Raw genomic sequence first — 17659 nt, 5'->3', positions numbered from 1 at the left:
ACCGATAATTTATGTGTGTGTGTGTGTGTGTGTGCGTGTACATATGTGTGTGGGTGGGCGTGGGTGTGTGTGTGTGTATATATATATATATATATATGTGTGTGTGGGTGGGCGTGGGCGTGTGTGTGTGTGTGTCACAACACCTGTTGGTTTTGAGCCACAAATGGAATCTCGTGCTCTCGCTCCATATATGGTCATATTCAGCCTCAAAACGGAAGTTGGTGTCACATTTATTATTGTCCCACCCGCATGTCGCTTATGTTCCCAGTCTTTTCAAAGTGATTTAATTTTATATGGCGCCATATAAACAGACTGACACTCTACTTTTTAGTTTAACTCATAAAAGCAGATTTTTACTTGAACCAAAAACGTTGGTTTGTGACCTAATTTGACGTTAGTGGGCGTTTTCTGCTGTCACTCGGTTCCGGTGAGTGTTCGCTCTTTCTGTTTCCGTGTCTGGGAGGAGAACAGCGGTGTGATTTCACAGCACATCTTCTCTCCGTCAAAATGCAGGTTAGTGAAGCTTTATGAAACTTTTAATCGCTGAAAATCATCTTCAGTAAATGTGAATGTTTATTTAAAGTTATTGTCGTCGCTGTGTTGGTGAGTTATTCGACAGAGAAGAGCCGCGAAACCGAACTCACGGCGTTCATGTTAGCTTTAGCTTTAGCCGAGGCTCACTTCTTCAAATCAGACTCACCAGTAAACGTAGAAAGATAAATAAAAGGAATTAAAGACACGTTGACGTGAAGTTGTAGCTCAAATCACACGCTTTGTGATTAATCGAGTACTTGGTACACATACTTTAAACCTGTAAATAGTAGAAGGTTTGTCAGACAGAGATTAGTGCATTCAACTACTTTTCGTAAACTATTTTTAGTAAAAATGTCTCATCATAGCATGTGTTATTAAACATATTCACGTAAATGGAGAGGAAGTCTGATTTGAGCCTGTAATTACCCGTTAATTCATGGTCATTTAGTTTGTCGATTAATCGATGAGTTGTTTGGGCCATAATATGTCGGGGAAATGTTGATCGGTGTTTCCCGAACCTTGAAATAATGATGTTTCTTAAATGTCTTGTTTTATCCACAAATTAAAATGTTTCAGTTTTAATGCATTCTTTGTTATTGGGAGCAAATAAACCAGAAAATATTCACATTTAAGAAGCTGAAACATCAGACCTTCTTTAAATAGTTTATTATATTAATAACTCAAAGTAGTTGACGGTTAAAAATGAATTCATCATGTTAGTTTTTTATTTGTCTAAATGTGGACTCAGTTACACAATTCCATGATTTAGCAAACTTAGAAAGTTATTTATTATCTAAGTGGGGGCATTTTCTTTACCACACGTTTTAGGAAACCACACAATAAGTAAAAAAAAGTAATTTTCAAGGACAGTTTTGTTCTTAGAGTCTTTCTAATTGCAATGAAACTTAATGTTTTCTTATTTCAAAAAGTCATTTGATTTTGCGATCAGCATAAAAAGAGGTCAAGATATTAAACACTTAAAATATAAAAGTGACGCTTGTTGAAAAAAAGCGTGTAAATACCTGTATACAGTATAAGTTTCTGTTCAGTGACTGCTTTTCTTATTAAGTTTAACTTGTAGCCTTTTCTTAACCCAGAACTCAAAATAATCACATAAATAAATGTAATACTTTCAGCATTATATTATACATATGTGAGCTTGTTTAGTGTTTTTATTACAGTTGTATGCGTGTTATTATTCACTTAATCTTGAATTCTAGTCTGTTTTTGTTGTATATAAATCCATTCTGTTTGATAAATGTGTTTTTTTTTATTGTGAAATCATAACAACACTTTACTTTGAAAGTCTGTGAAATATCATCACAAACATCTTTGTTGTGCTATCACAATGAAGTATTATGTTATCATTTTTACCTTTCACCTTGTAAGCAGTTGTTTTCCTTTTCCCCAAATATTTTCTCTCGACTAGATTAGACTCACATTGGGGGTCATTTGAGTTTGACACCACAGCCTTAATCCAGTCTAGTTTCAGTCTAGTTTCACTTGTGTTTCAACATCAATTTAAATCAACACCTTTGGAAACTTCTCACAAAACCTGAAGAGAGTCACATACCAGAGCTTTTTTTAATTTCCCCCTCAAGGACCCAAATGAAGACACAGAATGGAACGACATCCTGAGGAAGAAAGGCATTCTTCCTCCTAAAGAGACACCGAAGGAGGATGAAGAGGAGGAGGAGCTGGCTCTTCAGCAGCAGTCAGTCGGTGAGAGACAGAGAGAGTGATTTTTATATAGTTTCCTGTTAGTAGCTCTGTAGATGTGTGTTTATTTGCACATGTAATAAATAGTTTTTTGTTTTTTATTCCATATAAACTCTTCTGTGCAGTTAAAACATATGAGAGCATGACGCTGGAAGAGCTGGACGAGAATGAGGATGAGTTTGGTGAGGAAGACGAGGCGGCCATCGAGATGTACAGGTGAGTGGAGGTTATGGAGGTGATGTAACCACCACCGATGATGTACGTTGTGCTGTTACTCTGTGTGAAAAGCTTAAATAAACATCGATTTTCTTGTTTTCGTTTAAAACTAAAGCATTTGAACTCGGGCTTAAACCAGGAGAAATAAAGACTTTAGCAGGAGTTTGAGTTGTTCATTGAATCTTCTTCTCTGACTGTGTGTCTGAGAGTGACGTGTGTTTGTGTGTTTGTGTGTTTGCAGACAGAAGCGTCTGGCAGAGTGGAAGGCGACTCAGATAAAGAACGTGTTTTCAGAGGTGGTGGAAATCTCGGGTCAAGACTACGTGAAGGAGGTGAACAAGGCTGGAGAAGGAATCTGGGTCGTGCTGCATCTCTACAAACAGGGGTGAGTTCATCCAACCACGGCAGGACTGCGATCAGCGGTCGCTCTTCCAACACACAGTTCTAGCATGACTATTAAAATGTGACGTCGACAGACTGCCGGCCGCTGATTGGTCAGAGAGTGTCATCACTGGAAGAGTCATGAGCGCTAAAGATCAGTTACAAAGTCTTAAAAATCCCAGAAACGTGTTCATATTTGACCTCACTTCTCCTCCTCTGTGTTGCTGTCATTTCCCAGCATCCCCCTGTGCACCCTTATCAACCAGCACCTGAGCATCATGGCCAATAAGTTCCGCCAGACCAAGTTCCTCAAGTCCATCTCCACCACGTGTATCCCCAACTACCCCGACCGCAACCTGCCCACCATCTTTGTTTACCTTGAGGGCGAGATGAAGGCGCAGTTCATCGGCCCTCACGTCTTTGGAGGCATGAACCTCACAGTTGAAGGTGGGTGGAGTTCAATTTTGGACCAGCATGTTTTTTTACTGTAGCCCACTAGGGACAAACTAGGCATTATTTGAGTTTTTTATGCTAACTGAAGGCTACAAAGGACGTGTAAGGGAAGGGGAGAGCGATTGGATGGGTATCAGCTGCGACATCACCAATAAATGCTAAATTATGCACAATGTACCTTTAACAAAAGTAATAAAATCTACATCTGATTAAGTCTTTGATGTCTTTAGAGTATGTTCACTGATTTATTTTACTTTTAGAAACTCTTTTATGGCCTGAAACTGTAGTTTGTGTCTCTTTGTGAAACCGTGCACCAAACCCCATTTAGAAAATCATCCATTTTACATCACAGCTCACAGGAGTTGTTGATCCATTGCTGCCTCTATTATGCAATTTAAATGTGTTGTTTGGTCACTTCAGTGTTTGAAATCCTTAGTTTGGATTTACCGCAGTGACACAAACTGACCACACGGGGCAGCAGCAGACCAGCAGCTCCTGTGTCCCTGTGAGCTTAAAACTCTGATTTTCTCTATGGAGTTTGGTGCAGGAGAGGGAGCAGCTGGAAAACAGCGACAGTAACGTCTTGTCGTTCTCTCTCTGTGTGTCAGAGCTGGAGTGGCGGTTATCGGAATCCGGGGCGGTGAAAACGGACCTCGAGGAAAATCCCAGGAAGCAGGTCGAAGACAAGATGATGTCGTCCATCAGGTCTTCGCTCCCGACGCGAAAAGACAGTGACTCTGAGGACGAGGACGATTAGAAACACACACTCTGTTACACTCGTGTGTTTCATGTTGTTACCACGCAGGCAGGGACGGATCCTGCTCAAGGGAACTGCGGGCAGGACAGGATCAGAGCGACACTGTGGCGTTGAACCCTCCATGAGAACCACAGATGCAAAGAGTCGTAACTTTAATCTCGTGCTCGGTGTTTTTACACAAGCATCACAGACGAATGTCACCTTTTTTTTTTTATTATTATGTTTCATCATCATTTTGGCACAAAAATGTACATTTCCATCCAAACCTGTGAAATGAAATGTGAGTTCACCACTTTTATTTGATTGTTTGCTATAAAGGATTCACACAAGAACTTATTGTGAGAGTGTTTTTGTTTGAATTTCTCTTTGTTTGACACATTTTTGACAGCTTTTAAACGCTGACGCAGAACCAGGCAGAAATAAATAAATATTTATATATTTATATGTACAAATGTCTTTTTTTTCTCCATCTATACAATAATAATTATTTATTTTCTCTGGATATAAAGTCAGTTTGAGGCGACGCGCGGCTCCGTCGATCATGTTCGGACGTCAGATTACGTTGAGGTTCTTTTTTTTACAACAGCGCTCCCTTCAGGCAGCCATCAGATCTTCTGTAAAAAGAGAAAAGTGAGTACATATCTGCTTTTTAATACTGTTTCACACGTTCATGCTCATGTTTTATTGTGTAAACGCGTCCTTAAATAAATAATCTGACAACATCTCTTGATTTTAAAAGCTTACGACTAAAAAGTGAAAGGTTTAAACACTGAAAAATGTCTTTTGACAGATTATGTTGTAAGAATGTATTTGTTTCCTCACCAGAAGCAGAACTTTTCTCCTCTGGGAAAGTTTCGGCGAGAGTCGCATCAGTGGATGAACAGAGTGAGACTGAAAGAGAACAAGGAAACCAAAGGGGTAAGTCCATTTTTTAAAAAAATGTGGTTTTTAAATACAAGTTTTTTTTGTTTTTGTTGGATTTCACTTAACAGAAAACTTTGAAAAATTAAGAAATGTGAAGCTTGAAGCAACAGAAAAGTCTGAGGTGTTTTCATTCACATCACACATTTATAAATCAAAATAAAGGGAGAGTTCATTTTAAACAAGCAGGTTTTTAGAGGTTTGCATATGGGCGACGGTTTTGATTCTCGCTGAGCAGAAAGACGGCACAGGAACTGGCCTAGATTACACTAGATTAATAGAGACTGGGGTCTATCACACCAGGCACTGAGTTTACATTCATGTTAAAAGTCCAATTTTAGTCAGACTAAGACAATATGTTTTTGTTGTTATGTAAACACGTTAGTCCGACTAGAATCCAGCTAGTCTTAGTCGGACTAACATACCTGGATGATGCGATTCATAGTCCGATTACTCCTGCATGTGTACGATTAGTCGGACTGGAGTCGGACTTCGCATTCTACCGGAAGTAGAAGAAGAAGGCGGCGTCTAAACTGCGGTACCGTTGTTGGAAGATCGTACGGCGGCGACAGCAGTGGCGTCTTTCTCAACGACAACCACAAGAGACACACGGTCGGTCTAATTTGGATCACGATTAACACGAACAGCAGGTTCAAAACATACAGAACCACAGCGCCGTCCATCTCGCCGCCAACAGGAAACTGATTCAATACGCGCTAGCTTATAGAGCGCTACAGCGCCACCTACGACGGCTGACGGATTTGAGAAATACCAAGAGCTGAAGGAAAAGAGGAGCGAGGGAAGATGTCGGGAGTAAACTGACTCTGAGATCTTTGTCCAGAAGACACGAGTTAGAGGAACAGCTGAGACACTGTGCTGATCCCTCAGACTCCCGGGCCTCTGCTCGAGGACCAGGAGTCACAAGAACCTCTCAAGTGGTTTATATTTACATGATAAACATGTTGTTGTTCTCGTGCTCACCTCTTGTTGAACAGCTCCAACTGAGTCTCGTGCTTTGGAGTAATGAAACAGAAACTGAGAAGAAACGAAATTCAAAAAGTTAATCAAAACTGAAACTGAGCAAACGTCAGCGATGGAGAGAATCACGTTTATTCAAAGAAAAGGAAAAACTCACTCGTTTGAAAACATTCTGGACTTTTTCCTGCAAATGAAAAACAGAAAATACTCAACATCACGACATCAGTAAGGATTGAAGATGAAGTTTTTGTGTCTTTTTTAATTCATAAAACATAAATGACTTTAAATTTATAGACGCGTAATTGTATAAGAAAGGAACAAACACGTGAATTAAAATAAAATAAACTATTTTAAGCAACTGGAGGAAGAGAAAGGAACAATTATTCATAGAAAAACACCTTATTTCTCCCGTAATATCTGAGTCAAACTTGTGTGACAGTGGTCGTGTCGCACTGAGACGACGACACAAAACATGAATAATAAATAATACACAGAACTTTGTCTATGATGTCGTTTTACAGTCTCACAACGCTTTTTATTCTTCATATTCAAAACTAAATGTGATGTGAATGAATTTGAGGGTTTTTCTTTTATTTTAGGTCCTCACCTCGTCCTGGTCCGTCCACTCAACGTCGCTGAAGTCGTCGCTGCGTACGGCGCGGAGCACCTGCGACATAAACGACACGATTGTTCGTGAGCTGACGACAAAAACAAACAAACGAAATCCTGAACAGTAACTAACGTTAAATTAACAACAATCATCATTTTCATTTGTCTTCTGATGCATAAATGATAAAAATGAAGCTTCTTCACGAACGACTCGTGACGTTAGCCACTTTTATTTATTAATTTCTCTTTATTATGAAGAGATTTTATTGCAAAATGAGTCATTTACTGTTAAACTTTCTATACGGGGCCCGACCTTTTTTAAAGACGGCAAAAACAGCATAGATCGTGACGACAGTACATTTTGTGTGTAATGTAGCGACTAAGCTACATCAGCTAATGTGACTTGTAACTGGTAAAGGAATTAAAACTGAATTGTATGCATGTTATTTCAAACACATACAAATTAAAATTCAGCAAATTTCTTCGCGGCGGGACCCAAAAAAAGTCTCTCGCGACCCATCTGTGGGCCCCAACCCAGTGTTTGGGAACCTCTGTGTTAACTCACCCCCCAAAAAGCATCATATAGAAGTAAAGTTCCCAAACTAAAAAGAGATGTTGATTTACAGTGATGATGATGATGATGATGATGAAGGAGACGTTGGTTCACCGCTGAATTAGAGCAGACAGTCGTTAAAGGAGCTGCTGATTAATAATGAATAACTATTGATCTCTCCTGGCTGCGTCTCTCTCTCTCTCTTTATTGTCTTTAAACGTGAAAATCATCATTATTATCTCACAGAGAAAAGAACCAGCACGTAAAAGAATGACCATTAAATACCTTTCTTAACAATAATCCGTCTTCCCACTCGTCATAAGGACCTGCGTCTGGACAGAGACGACACAACGTGTTTCAATCACACTTTTCAACACTTTAGCACAAAGTGTTTTCAAATACAGAGTCAAAACGGAAGAAAATCATCACAAAATTAACACTTTGAGCCCGTAATGCCGGTCATTGTTCAAGACATAAGCGGCAAAAAGAAACTGTCGTTGAAATAAAGAGAAACACATGAATAAACACATATTCAGTCAATGTGAATGAATGAATAAATAATCACATATAAGTAAATAATGGGCTGTCATTAAAAATCTGAATTTTTGACATAAAACTAAACAATAATGAACGGCAACACTTAGACTTACAGTTTATTTAACTGGCATTCATTTACAGTGTATATACATATACTGTAAACAAAGATATACACAACTTAACTCACTGAATCTACATGAGTGGAATCTGCCTTTACTGTGTTTAAATCAGCTTCAGTCTAAAGATAAAGAAAACAACACATTTATTAAAATGTCTCATAAACTGAGCCGTGTTGTTTTAGATCATTATTTAACAGCGAATAAGACATTTTTTTTATAAACCACTAAATACTGTATTTTCTACAGAATCTTAGCATGAAATTAAAGAATTGTAATCTAATTTTTGCTATTTTATCTGCCTTTTCTATAAATGTGCATCATTTATGAGTCAATGGCCAAATATAAAACTAAAACACTCAACTGAATAACCTGCTTCATTTCTGTGTTAGCGCCCCCTACTGCTGACATTTATTTAGTATTTATTTATTTTGCACAAAGAAGAAAACCTATATGAAAAATATGACATTGATTTCACGACAGAAGAGACTAAATAAATACGACATTATGTCGTTATTTGTATAATTTATCGCCGTCAACTCAAAAAAAGGTTAAATATCGAGCATCGTTAGTAAATCAGCATCAGCCATGAAGAAAAACCGATCCTGAAAGATCCACTTCATCATTTTCAGTTTTATTTCCAGTAAATGAATGATAAAAACATCAATAAATATAAATAAAAGTGAATCACTGACCTGTTCTGCTTCCACATCCAATAAACCAGAGTAGACACAGGAGGAAAAGTTGTCGTACGCTCGGAAAACTCATGTCTCTGTGAAGAAAACGAGGAAAAACTCTCCTCTGCTCAGTGTCTCTGTGTCGCTCTGCTGTTCGGCGGAGTTCGGCTCTGTTCGGCGGAGTTCGGCTCGGCTCGGGGGTTTCGTCGCTCCTGGTTCCGTCGCGGTTGTTTGAGCTCTGAACTCTGAGCGCGAGACCGCAGCTGTTTAAAGGCGCACGGCTCTGCACGCGCAGACACTGACTGACGCACAGGTGACCAATCACAGCCACGCATGACTGACACACGCGCACACACACATACAAACACACACACTTGTTTTAATATCAGGTCTTAACCCTGAAAGGCAAAATGTCCTCACAAAGGTATAAATAAAAGTACACACAAACACACATGTTGGTACAGCATCCTTAGTGAGGACACTCAGAGACTTAAGGCATTTTCTTACCCTTAATCACTACAAATTAAATGTCCATATTTCTAACCATTAAAACAAGCCTTAACCCAGATAAAAAGCCTTTAAGCTTTTGAGGAGCAGAAAAAATGTTTTGATTTAAAATGTACACACACACACACACACACACACACATACACTAAACACACTTAAACTAACCTTTAAATTAACCCTTAACTAACCCCCAAACCAGGTGCTTTACCCAGACACACACACACAGAGTTTTCTGGTAATCCCTGTGGATTGGGAATACTGGGCTGCACCTGCTGATGTCAGATTTTTTAATGGCTGATGATGATGATGATGATGATGTGACTGTAATCTGAGCTTTGAAGGGAAATGGATGATGAACGACATCATACAACATTTAAACTGTGTGTTTGTGTGTGTGTGTATAAATGTATGTGTATCTGTAAACACAATAAAACAAACGCAAATTCATAATAATTATAAATGAGCCCTAATATTTGTTTAAATGGATTTTTCCAGGTTTTATTTTTTAGATTTTAGCCATCTATCAAATTTAAAATCATAAAATCTATGCCTCCATATGTCTCTGATAATTTAAGAATATGTTTTTATGTTTTATTTCACCATTAAACTGCTTTTTCTGGCTGGAAATTCCAGTTTTGTAAACGGCTCACTCTCCCACACCAAACCCCATTAAGAAAATCAACGTTTTTAGCCCACAGTGACACAGGAGCTGCTGGTGTGCTGCTGCCTCGTGTGGTCACTTTGTGTCACTGGTATAAATCCAAACAAAGGATTTCAGACACAGAAGTCACTAAATAACACGTTTAAACTCAGCGACGGAGGCGGACGTGGATTAACAACTCGTGTGTGCTGTGATGTAAAATCGCTTATTTTCTCTATGGGCTTTGGTGTGAGAGAGAAACCAAGTCAAAGAGTGAGAAAAAAATGTGAAAACATATTTTTATGATATCGTTCAGTTAAACTGGGGTAGATTATAGTGAATAAAATCTATTTTGGACACAGTTTACTGTTCTTAATCCCTGGTTTATGAATAACTGTAAGACATCACAGGACAAAACAGAGTCTGTTGTTGTGTGTGTGTGTGTGTGCGAGTGCGACATTTGAGCCAAAGAAAAAATAATGTTTTATTAAAGTGACCGAGGTCGTGGCCTGATGTGACCTCTGTGTGTGTGTGTGTGTGGTCCAGGGATTAACTGTTACGATCAGGTAATCTGAAGTCACAGCTGCTGCTCACGGTAAAAACACTAACACCTTCATTTACAACCAAAATCTGACAAAGACTGATTTGATTATAAAACATGTGCACGTAAACCAATACTCTGTGAATAAAATGATATTTTTCACGTAGTTTTCTTGCTTCAATTAACAATTTTTATTTAAATACATAAATAAATACATTTTCTTGGTTTGAAATATTCAAAAATAAACATCAGAACATCAGAAATTGTATTATACTGAGAACAAAGTGATGAGATTTAAAATCAAGCACAAATGTAAATGTGTGTTTTGTCGTGAGAACGTGAAGTGTCACGAGTGATTGTTACGTCGTCATAAACTCAAACACTGTTGACTCTCCAATCATCACACAGCAGAGACTCCAGAGCGCCGTCTTATTCTCACTTTCTTTATTTCAATAAATGATGAACGAACGTTAGAAAACCACCGCGATCGCAGCGGAACGCGAGGTTTTAACATCAAATACTGATTTAATCATTCAAAAATATTGTATTTTATTGTTTGAAAATACACTTGTTCTCTGCGCTCCCTGATTTGTTGTTGTGGTTTTTTGTTTGTGGGCGGGCCTTAGGAAGCTGCCTGCTGATTGGCTGCTGAATTTTTCGGAGCTCACTGGACAGGAAGTAGTCCAGGGCTTGGAGTCTCCGTCCGCCTGGAACTCGTTCCCCGTCGACATCCGACAAAATAATCGTAAGTATCTAATGTTTATAATCTGACAAACGTTAGTTATTTACAATTATTTTGTCGGGTGTCGATGGAGAAAACTTTGGGAACGAGTTAGCCAATCAGCAGGCAGCTTCCTAAGACACGCCCACAAACTAAAAACCATGGCACAAAGAACAAGCGACGGGGCGCAAAGAACATTTATCATTAACATTTATTTATCGCATTTTGAACGGTCTTTGTGCGAAAAGAATAATGTAGTGAATGGCCACTAGGGGGCGACTCTATGGTTCGCTGAAAGAACTCAATTTTAATGGAGAAATCTGGACTTTTTTCATGGTTTATTCTGAAAAACAGCCGTATTTTATTATTTCTGGGGGATTTCTTTGGGGGAGTGGCCTGTGAAGTTTTTCAGATAAATACACGTAAATGGAGCAATTACACACACACACACACACACACACACAATGAGCTAATTCTCCAGTGTGGTCATTAGGCTGCTGTCTCGTCTCTAACTGGATGTGAAGCAGTCGTGTGTCAACGACCTGATGAGATTTAATCCGTTTAATCCCCCCTCAGGCCGTCGCTAACGAGGGTTAACTAATTAATTCTGTCCTGGTGAGCCGGCGGGTGGCGGTGTAACGGTTAAAGAGAAGAGACGAGAAGCTTCTGTGACGTTCATTTGTGTTGATTTGTGGCAGGTGAGATCCTCGCCGTCGTGCTCGTTCAGTGACTAATGAAGCTGCTCCCACGTCCACGTCGCCGCTCACACCCACGCGTGTCAGCGGCGACGTGTTTCATTAAGTCCTGCAGAGGCGCTCGTACATTTCACCCTGTCACGGAGACTCAGGACAGTGAGGGCCGCGTTCACACCGCAGACCTTTAATCTCTGTGAGCTGACACTGGTTGAGAGGTTTTCTATATTTTTTCTATATTTAAAGTCAAATCAAGGACATTTGTTCATGAAGCTTTGGTCTTTATATGGTACTGACGTCACATTCATGCTACTCATGCTACAAAGTAAAGTTTGTAAACCGCTCACTCTCCTGCACCAAAGCCCATTGAGAAAAACAGCGATTTAAGCTCATGGGAACACAGGGGCTTCTGGTCTACTGCTGCCTCCTGTGGTCAGTTTGTGTCACTGAGGTTAATCTGAACGAAGAATTTAAAATGCCAAAGTCGCAAAACAACACTTTTTAACTTCGTGATGGAGGCAGCGGTGGATCAACAACTCCTGTGTGCTGTGATGTTAAAATCACTGATTTTCTCTGTGGACTTTGGTGCAGGGGAGAGTGAGCGGTTTACAGGCTGTTTAACAGTGAGATGAAGTGGTGAACATACTTCAAAGACATCATAGTATGAAGCTAGCGTTTAAATGACATTAAAGGAGTTTATTTGTTGTGTTAGCCTGCCAATGTTAGAAAGAGACAAAATAAGCTATTATAATAATAAAAAAAGCTAATGACAATCCGCTAGCTAAAGAAACCACTAGCTAAAGAAGCAGTGTTGGAATCCTAACCCGGGATATGAAATTTCGGTTTTGTACTACAGATGTAACGCAGTATTGCGAGCCATCGGTGTGCGGCCATCTATTGTAGCAGAGGCAAACGCACTTATACTGCGTACGTTCTTCTCTTTATGTTGCTAATTCTCTCATCATCTCCGAGTTGAGCTGTTGTAAAAAACAATGAATGCTAATGTATCTTGGGGCTAGCCGTCGTGAGGAATACCGGTCGATCACAACACTCTACACACGCTAACAGCGTAGCAACACAGTGGCAACAGTGGCAGCATGTCAGGGAGTTTTTGAAGTTTGCTCCAATGTTCCGAGATGGAAATCCAACTGGCTACTGGGAACCTGGGAATTCCGACTTCCGACTACAACCGGATGGCATCCTTGACGTCTTTGGACGTTTGATTCCGCGTAGCTAACGGGGGTTTTCCATATTCTAGTGGGAGTAACCTTCACCTACAAGGAAACATCGCAAAAATGTTACATTAGCGTCCGACGTATGTCCCCGTGGTTGTAAAAAAACAATGGATACAAACTAGGACTAGCCATTGTTAGCAATATCGGTTCTATAACAACACTCTAGCGTAGCAACACGCAAATAAGACATGTGGAATTCAACGTAAAAGTAGCAGCATGTTTTGTGAGCAGCAGGAATCTGGGTTGGGGTAGGAAACTGGAAGCATCCTTGACGTCTTTGGACATCTGATTCTGCGTAGCTAACAGGGTTTTTTTTCCACATTCTTGTGGGATTAACCTTCACCTGCACTGACACATTACGGCATGTTGTGACCTCCTGGATGATAGCGCCTCATGCGCGACGCGTTCCTCAACAAAATCCATTAGCGTCCGATGTATGTCCCCGTGGTCGTAAACGCGGGTCGTCATATGTGCTGAGACTCCGGCGCCGCTTCCTCTGGGATGCACTCGTCGGCAATAGAGCATGATGGGAAAGTGTCACGCAGCCTTTTTGGACTGATGGGTTTGTTGTAGCAGCTGCTTCAGTGGAGTGTCACTGATTGCCGCGCTCTCGCTCGCGTGTGCGTCCAAGTGTTGGCGTTTGATTGCGTATGATTGTGCGAGTGAACAAACAAACACGGCGGCGTTTCTCCGCGGCGTCACAGACTGAATACAGATTAGCGAGAGAATTCAGAGTCGTCTGCAGCTGTTTTAAAGCGATGAGGCTGTGAAGAGGCAGCAAGGGGGAAACCAAAAACCCACTACTTTGTGATTGTTGTACTTTATTCTGCGGTGACACAGAGCTCAGCTGTTTCTGAAATACTATCAAAAACACACGTGTTTAAATCTGTGGAATTTTTGTTCATTCTAAGATATTTTGACCAAATCCTGTGTAATATTTAACCTGCTGTGTATTAAAGCTGGGCTAGGTAACACATTTTTGTCATTATTGATAAATTATTCCACAATAATCTATTAATTTTATTGTAAAATCAGGTGATGTGCGATAGAAGTAGACTTCTGCACCTTCTCTAGACCAGTGTTTCTATAGGGGGCCTCCAGGAACACGTAATTATGCAACTAATTAGCACCAATGATCTAATTTTTAATTGGTAAACAAATAATTTCCAGGACATTTTTTGTAGATTTATTTGCAACTACATTTTATACATGGTATTTATAACCTATATCCATAAGTCTTCATATAAAGGTTGGGAAAATTATTAAAATTTATTTGGGGACGCAGAAATAATCTCCCGTGACCTCTGTGTGTCCCCGACCCAGTGTTTGGGACTCACCTGTTTGGATTTTTTTAAGTTGTGAATGACAATTATTAAAAACAACACATATGTTGCTTTTACACGTCTTTAATCAACAAAAAACACAAGTTTGTTTTTATTTACTTACTTGCACCAAAGCCCATAGAGAAAATCAGTGATTTTAACCTCACAGCACACAGGAGACGTTGATCCATCAGTGATCCACTGACGCCTCCATCAATAACTTCAATTATATTATTCTGTGATTTTGGCATCTCAAATGCATTGTTCAGATTTCTCTCAGTGACACAAACTGACCACACGAGGCAGGAGTAAAGCAGCGACTCCTGTGTCTTAGTTAGCTAAAATGCTGATTTTCTCTATGGGCTTTGGTGCGGGTGAGTGAGCATTTTAGCTAAACTTCAGTCTAATGGCAGCAATTATATTTTTTAATATATCTTAGATATAAGGAGACTAGAGTTTATATTATATATATTATATTAAATGAATGCTTTATTATTTTACTTTTTTTAATCATGATTTGCTGTGTTTTATGTTCATATTGTAAAGCACGAGTTGTTTTTATGGAAATAAAGTGAATGAAAGGTTTTGAGGCTTTTACATGGAGATGGAAGAAGTTCTTCACGTCCAAAATCTCTGTAATACAGTAAAAAAGTGCGTAGTTTGGACACTTTTTGACGTTTTATCAAATCATCCCAGCCCAGTGTTTGTGTTAATGAAAGGAACCTATCTTTGAACACTTTGACTTAAGAAAACTGTGCCATAAAGTAAAATATTCTGTCACGGTTTATATGTTTAAAGGTGTTAATTGTGTGAGATTGTCTGTGGAAGTGAGCGCTTCTTCTTCAAAGTTGACTTTTAGCAGGAAAAACACTGTGGATTTTTCATTGTCTGTGTGTGTCTGTGTGTGTCTGTGTGTGTCTGTGTGTTTGTGATGAGGGCGTTCGTCACGTTCGTGGCATTAACGAGCGAGTCAGTGGCGGCGCGGCCTCTTATTAAGGTCATAACTCAGCAGACTCCGCCTCCTGTGTCGCGGTACGACGCGGTCGATGGAGCTGTGAAAGTGCTGCTCAATGATTTGTGATCAAATTACACTTTGTTTGTGTTGTTGTTGTTTTTATGTTTCACAGCTGACTGAGGAGGTTACTTTTCCTCAGCGCGTCATCGGTTTGTTGAAATTTTTAAAAAGTTTCACATATTTTGTCTCTAAAAATTTATAATTTGAAAGAACAGGACGCCTTAAAAAGTTCCTTTCAAATTAAGAGACTAAAATAGCGTTGTTTACATTTTTTTAAAAAAGCCCTGGAGCTCAGAGAGGATTTGAAAATGTGTCGCTCACTGTAATAATATTATTACATTATATAATAATGTTTCGTTAGTTACTTAACAATGAAATAATCTAAGTAGTGATAATAATAATTATGATAAAGAAAAGACAGGAAAAATATACATATTGTACATTTATAAATATATGTGACTTCTTATAATATCACGTGTTTTTATGGGTTGTTGTTGGTTCATGAAAAGAAACACAAACAACTTCTCTGATTTCAGCGTCAAACATCACAATCACCACAATCACCACAACAGAACATGAATAATTAAGAACAGCAGCAGCAGCTCTGTGTCATATTACACACAATGCTTTTATCCCATTAGTATCATTAAAAAACCCACATATTTATGTATATATGTGTATATATGTATATATATATGTGTATATATGTATATATATATATATATATATATATATATATACATATATATATGTTTATGTGTATATGTATGCATGTATATCCTGACACACACTTAGTGCACCTTTAATTGTCAGAGTGTGTGTTGTACATGTCCCTGACACACACACACACACACAGTGACTCCGCCTCTGTACGTCTCTGACTAATTACTAAACACTTTTCCCAGAATGAACCTCACTCGTGGTGAGAAATCTATTTGTCTGATCGATCAATAACTGACCAAACATACGTTTAGTCATAAAACATGAAGGAATTTTCACTGACGTGAGAGGAACAAACTCTGTGTGTGTGTCTGTGTGTGTGTGTGTGTGTGTGTGTGTGTGTGTGTCAGCCTCTCACATGTTTAAAACACAATATATAAACACTCTATTGTTATGTGTTGATTTAAAGCTGCAGTATAAAGTGTCTCATGTCCTTTTATGCAGCACAACCTTTAGATAATCTAATTAAAAATACTGTATATATTTTTCCATATATAAACACACCTCAACAAAAAAGGACTGAATTGTCTTTAAAATCAGATTGAATTTGAACAATTATGAACAAAAAATTATTTGTTTTTTTTAAATATAAACTGAATTGTAACTTTGACACAATGACAAAAGATGACGTATAAACACACACACACACACACAGGATTATGCCTCACAAATACATTTATTTACGGTTCTGTATCAAAGCAGACACTTTTATTTTGAAATTCTGTGGGAATATCGCAACATAAATTTGCAGAAATTCAGAATTTTAATCTCAGACCTCAGGCTGTTTTTGGCCCTAATCCTCTGCCGTACTTCTTCAACAGAACATGATGTCAGTTTTCATACATTTTATTCTCATTTAGATGAAAACATAAAATAAATATAATGAACTCTAAAAAGCTTTTTCAACTGTGAAAAATACTCCATGAAACCAATTTGATACGTGTGTTATATTTATTATTTATTCTGTATTTATGTGTAATAAATATACTGTACTTTCCACATAGACTTTTATTTTCCTTCTTCCATCTTACACTGACACCTGGTGGCTCCTTTAAATCATTACATGAAAGAGAATCAAGAGTTAATTGAGCACATCAACAGTGACTTAGTTCCACTAAATGATACAATTAGAGGAGTTAAATTATCACTGTTGTTTTTATTATAATAATAATAATAATAATGATAATAATAACTCCAGGACATTTGACAGAACGAGCAATAAAGACGACGTAAAACATGACAGAATAATGATCAACACAAGGGAATGAAACAATAACAGAGCAATAAAAGATAGATAAGGTCAGATTTATACACAAAAGCAAAGAAATACATTAGAATATAATGAAATATAATTTTTATTAAAGTAGTTACAATAAATGGTAAAAAATTAACTTATAATTATATTTAAAAGCTAAATTATCCGACGATGTATTACATTAAGCTGTGTCCCTGAGCCTAAAATCGCTCATTTTCTCTATGGAGTTTGGTGCAGGAGAGTGAGCCGTCAGTGAAATGGTTTCCAACAGTGAAACGACATTGTTAACATACAGTAGTTGTGTCACCAAGCGGCCATTTATTTTTTATCAACTCATCCTTTTGTTGAAGGACAAGAGCAGTAACGCTGCGTTCTATTTGTAGTCGGAACTCGTAATTTCCGACATCACAAAGAGGGAGTTAAGATTCCACAATGTCTACCACCACAAACAAACATGACACTCGTTTTACTGTTCATATCACTTCTGTTGTCCTTTCTGAGAGGACACACTTTCAACAGAAGAAGAAAATCTCTGCGAGAACCTCAACTCAAACATGTGC

General features: G+C 38.5%; 2 protein-coding genes across 2 annotated transcripts; one reads left to right on the top strand and one right to left on the bottom strand.

The window, feature by feature from the left end:
• Positions 1-382: 382 nt before the first annotated feature.
• On the top strand, positions 383-4392 carry pdcl3 (phosducin-like 3). Its single transcript, XM_058654488.1, has 6 exons — positions 383-513; positions 2136-2256; positions 2379-2469; positions 2711-2854; positions 3089-3297; positions 3912-4392. Exons 1-6 carry the CDS (start codon positions 508-510, stop codon positions 4058-4060), a joined length of 720 nt encoding a protein of 239 aa, XP_058510471.1. The 5' UTR covers positions 383-507; the 3' UTR covers positions 4061-4392.
• A 75-nt stretch (positions 4393-4467) lies between these two features.
• On the bottom strand, positions 4468-8723 carry nms (neuromedin S). The gene is made up of 7 exons (XM_058654500.1): positions 8470-8723; positions 7407-7453; positions 6567-6626; positions 6117-6143; positions 5963-6016; positions 4883-4951; positions 4468-4674 (listed from the first exon to the last, which is right to left on the bottom strand). The coding sequence occupies exons 1-7, from the start codon at positions 8540-8542 to the stop codon at positions 4666-4668; spliced, it is 339 nt and encodes a 112-aa protein (XP_058510483.1). The 5' UTR covers positions 8543-8723; the 3' UTR covers positions 4468-4665.
• Between the last annotated feature and the right edge of the window lie 8936 nt (positions 8724-17659).

The sequence above is a fragment of the Solea solea genome, chromosome 2, assembly GCF_958295425.1.
Source record: "Solea solea chromosome 2, fSolSol10.1, whole genome shotgun sequence".
Lineage (NCBI taxonomy): Eukaryota > Metazoa > Chordata > Actinopteri > Pleuronectiformes > Soleidae > Solea > Solea solea.
Note: the sequence above shows the minus strand (reverse complement) of the source record. Positions and strands in the feature narration are given on the sequence as shown.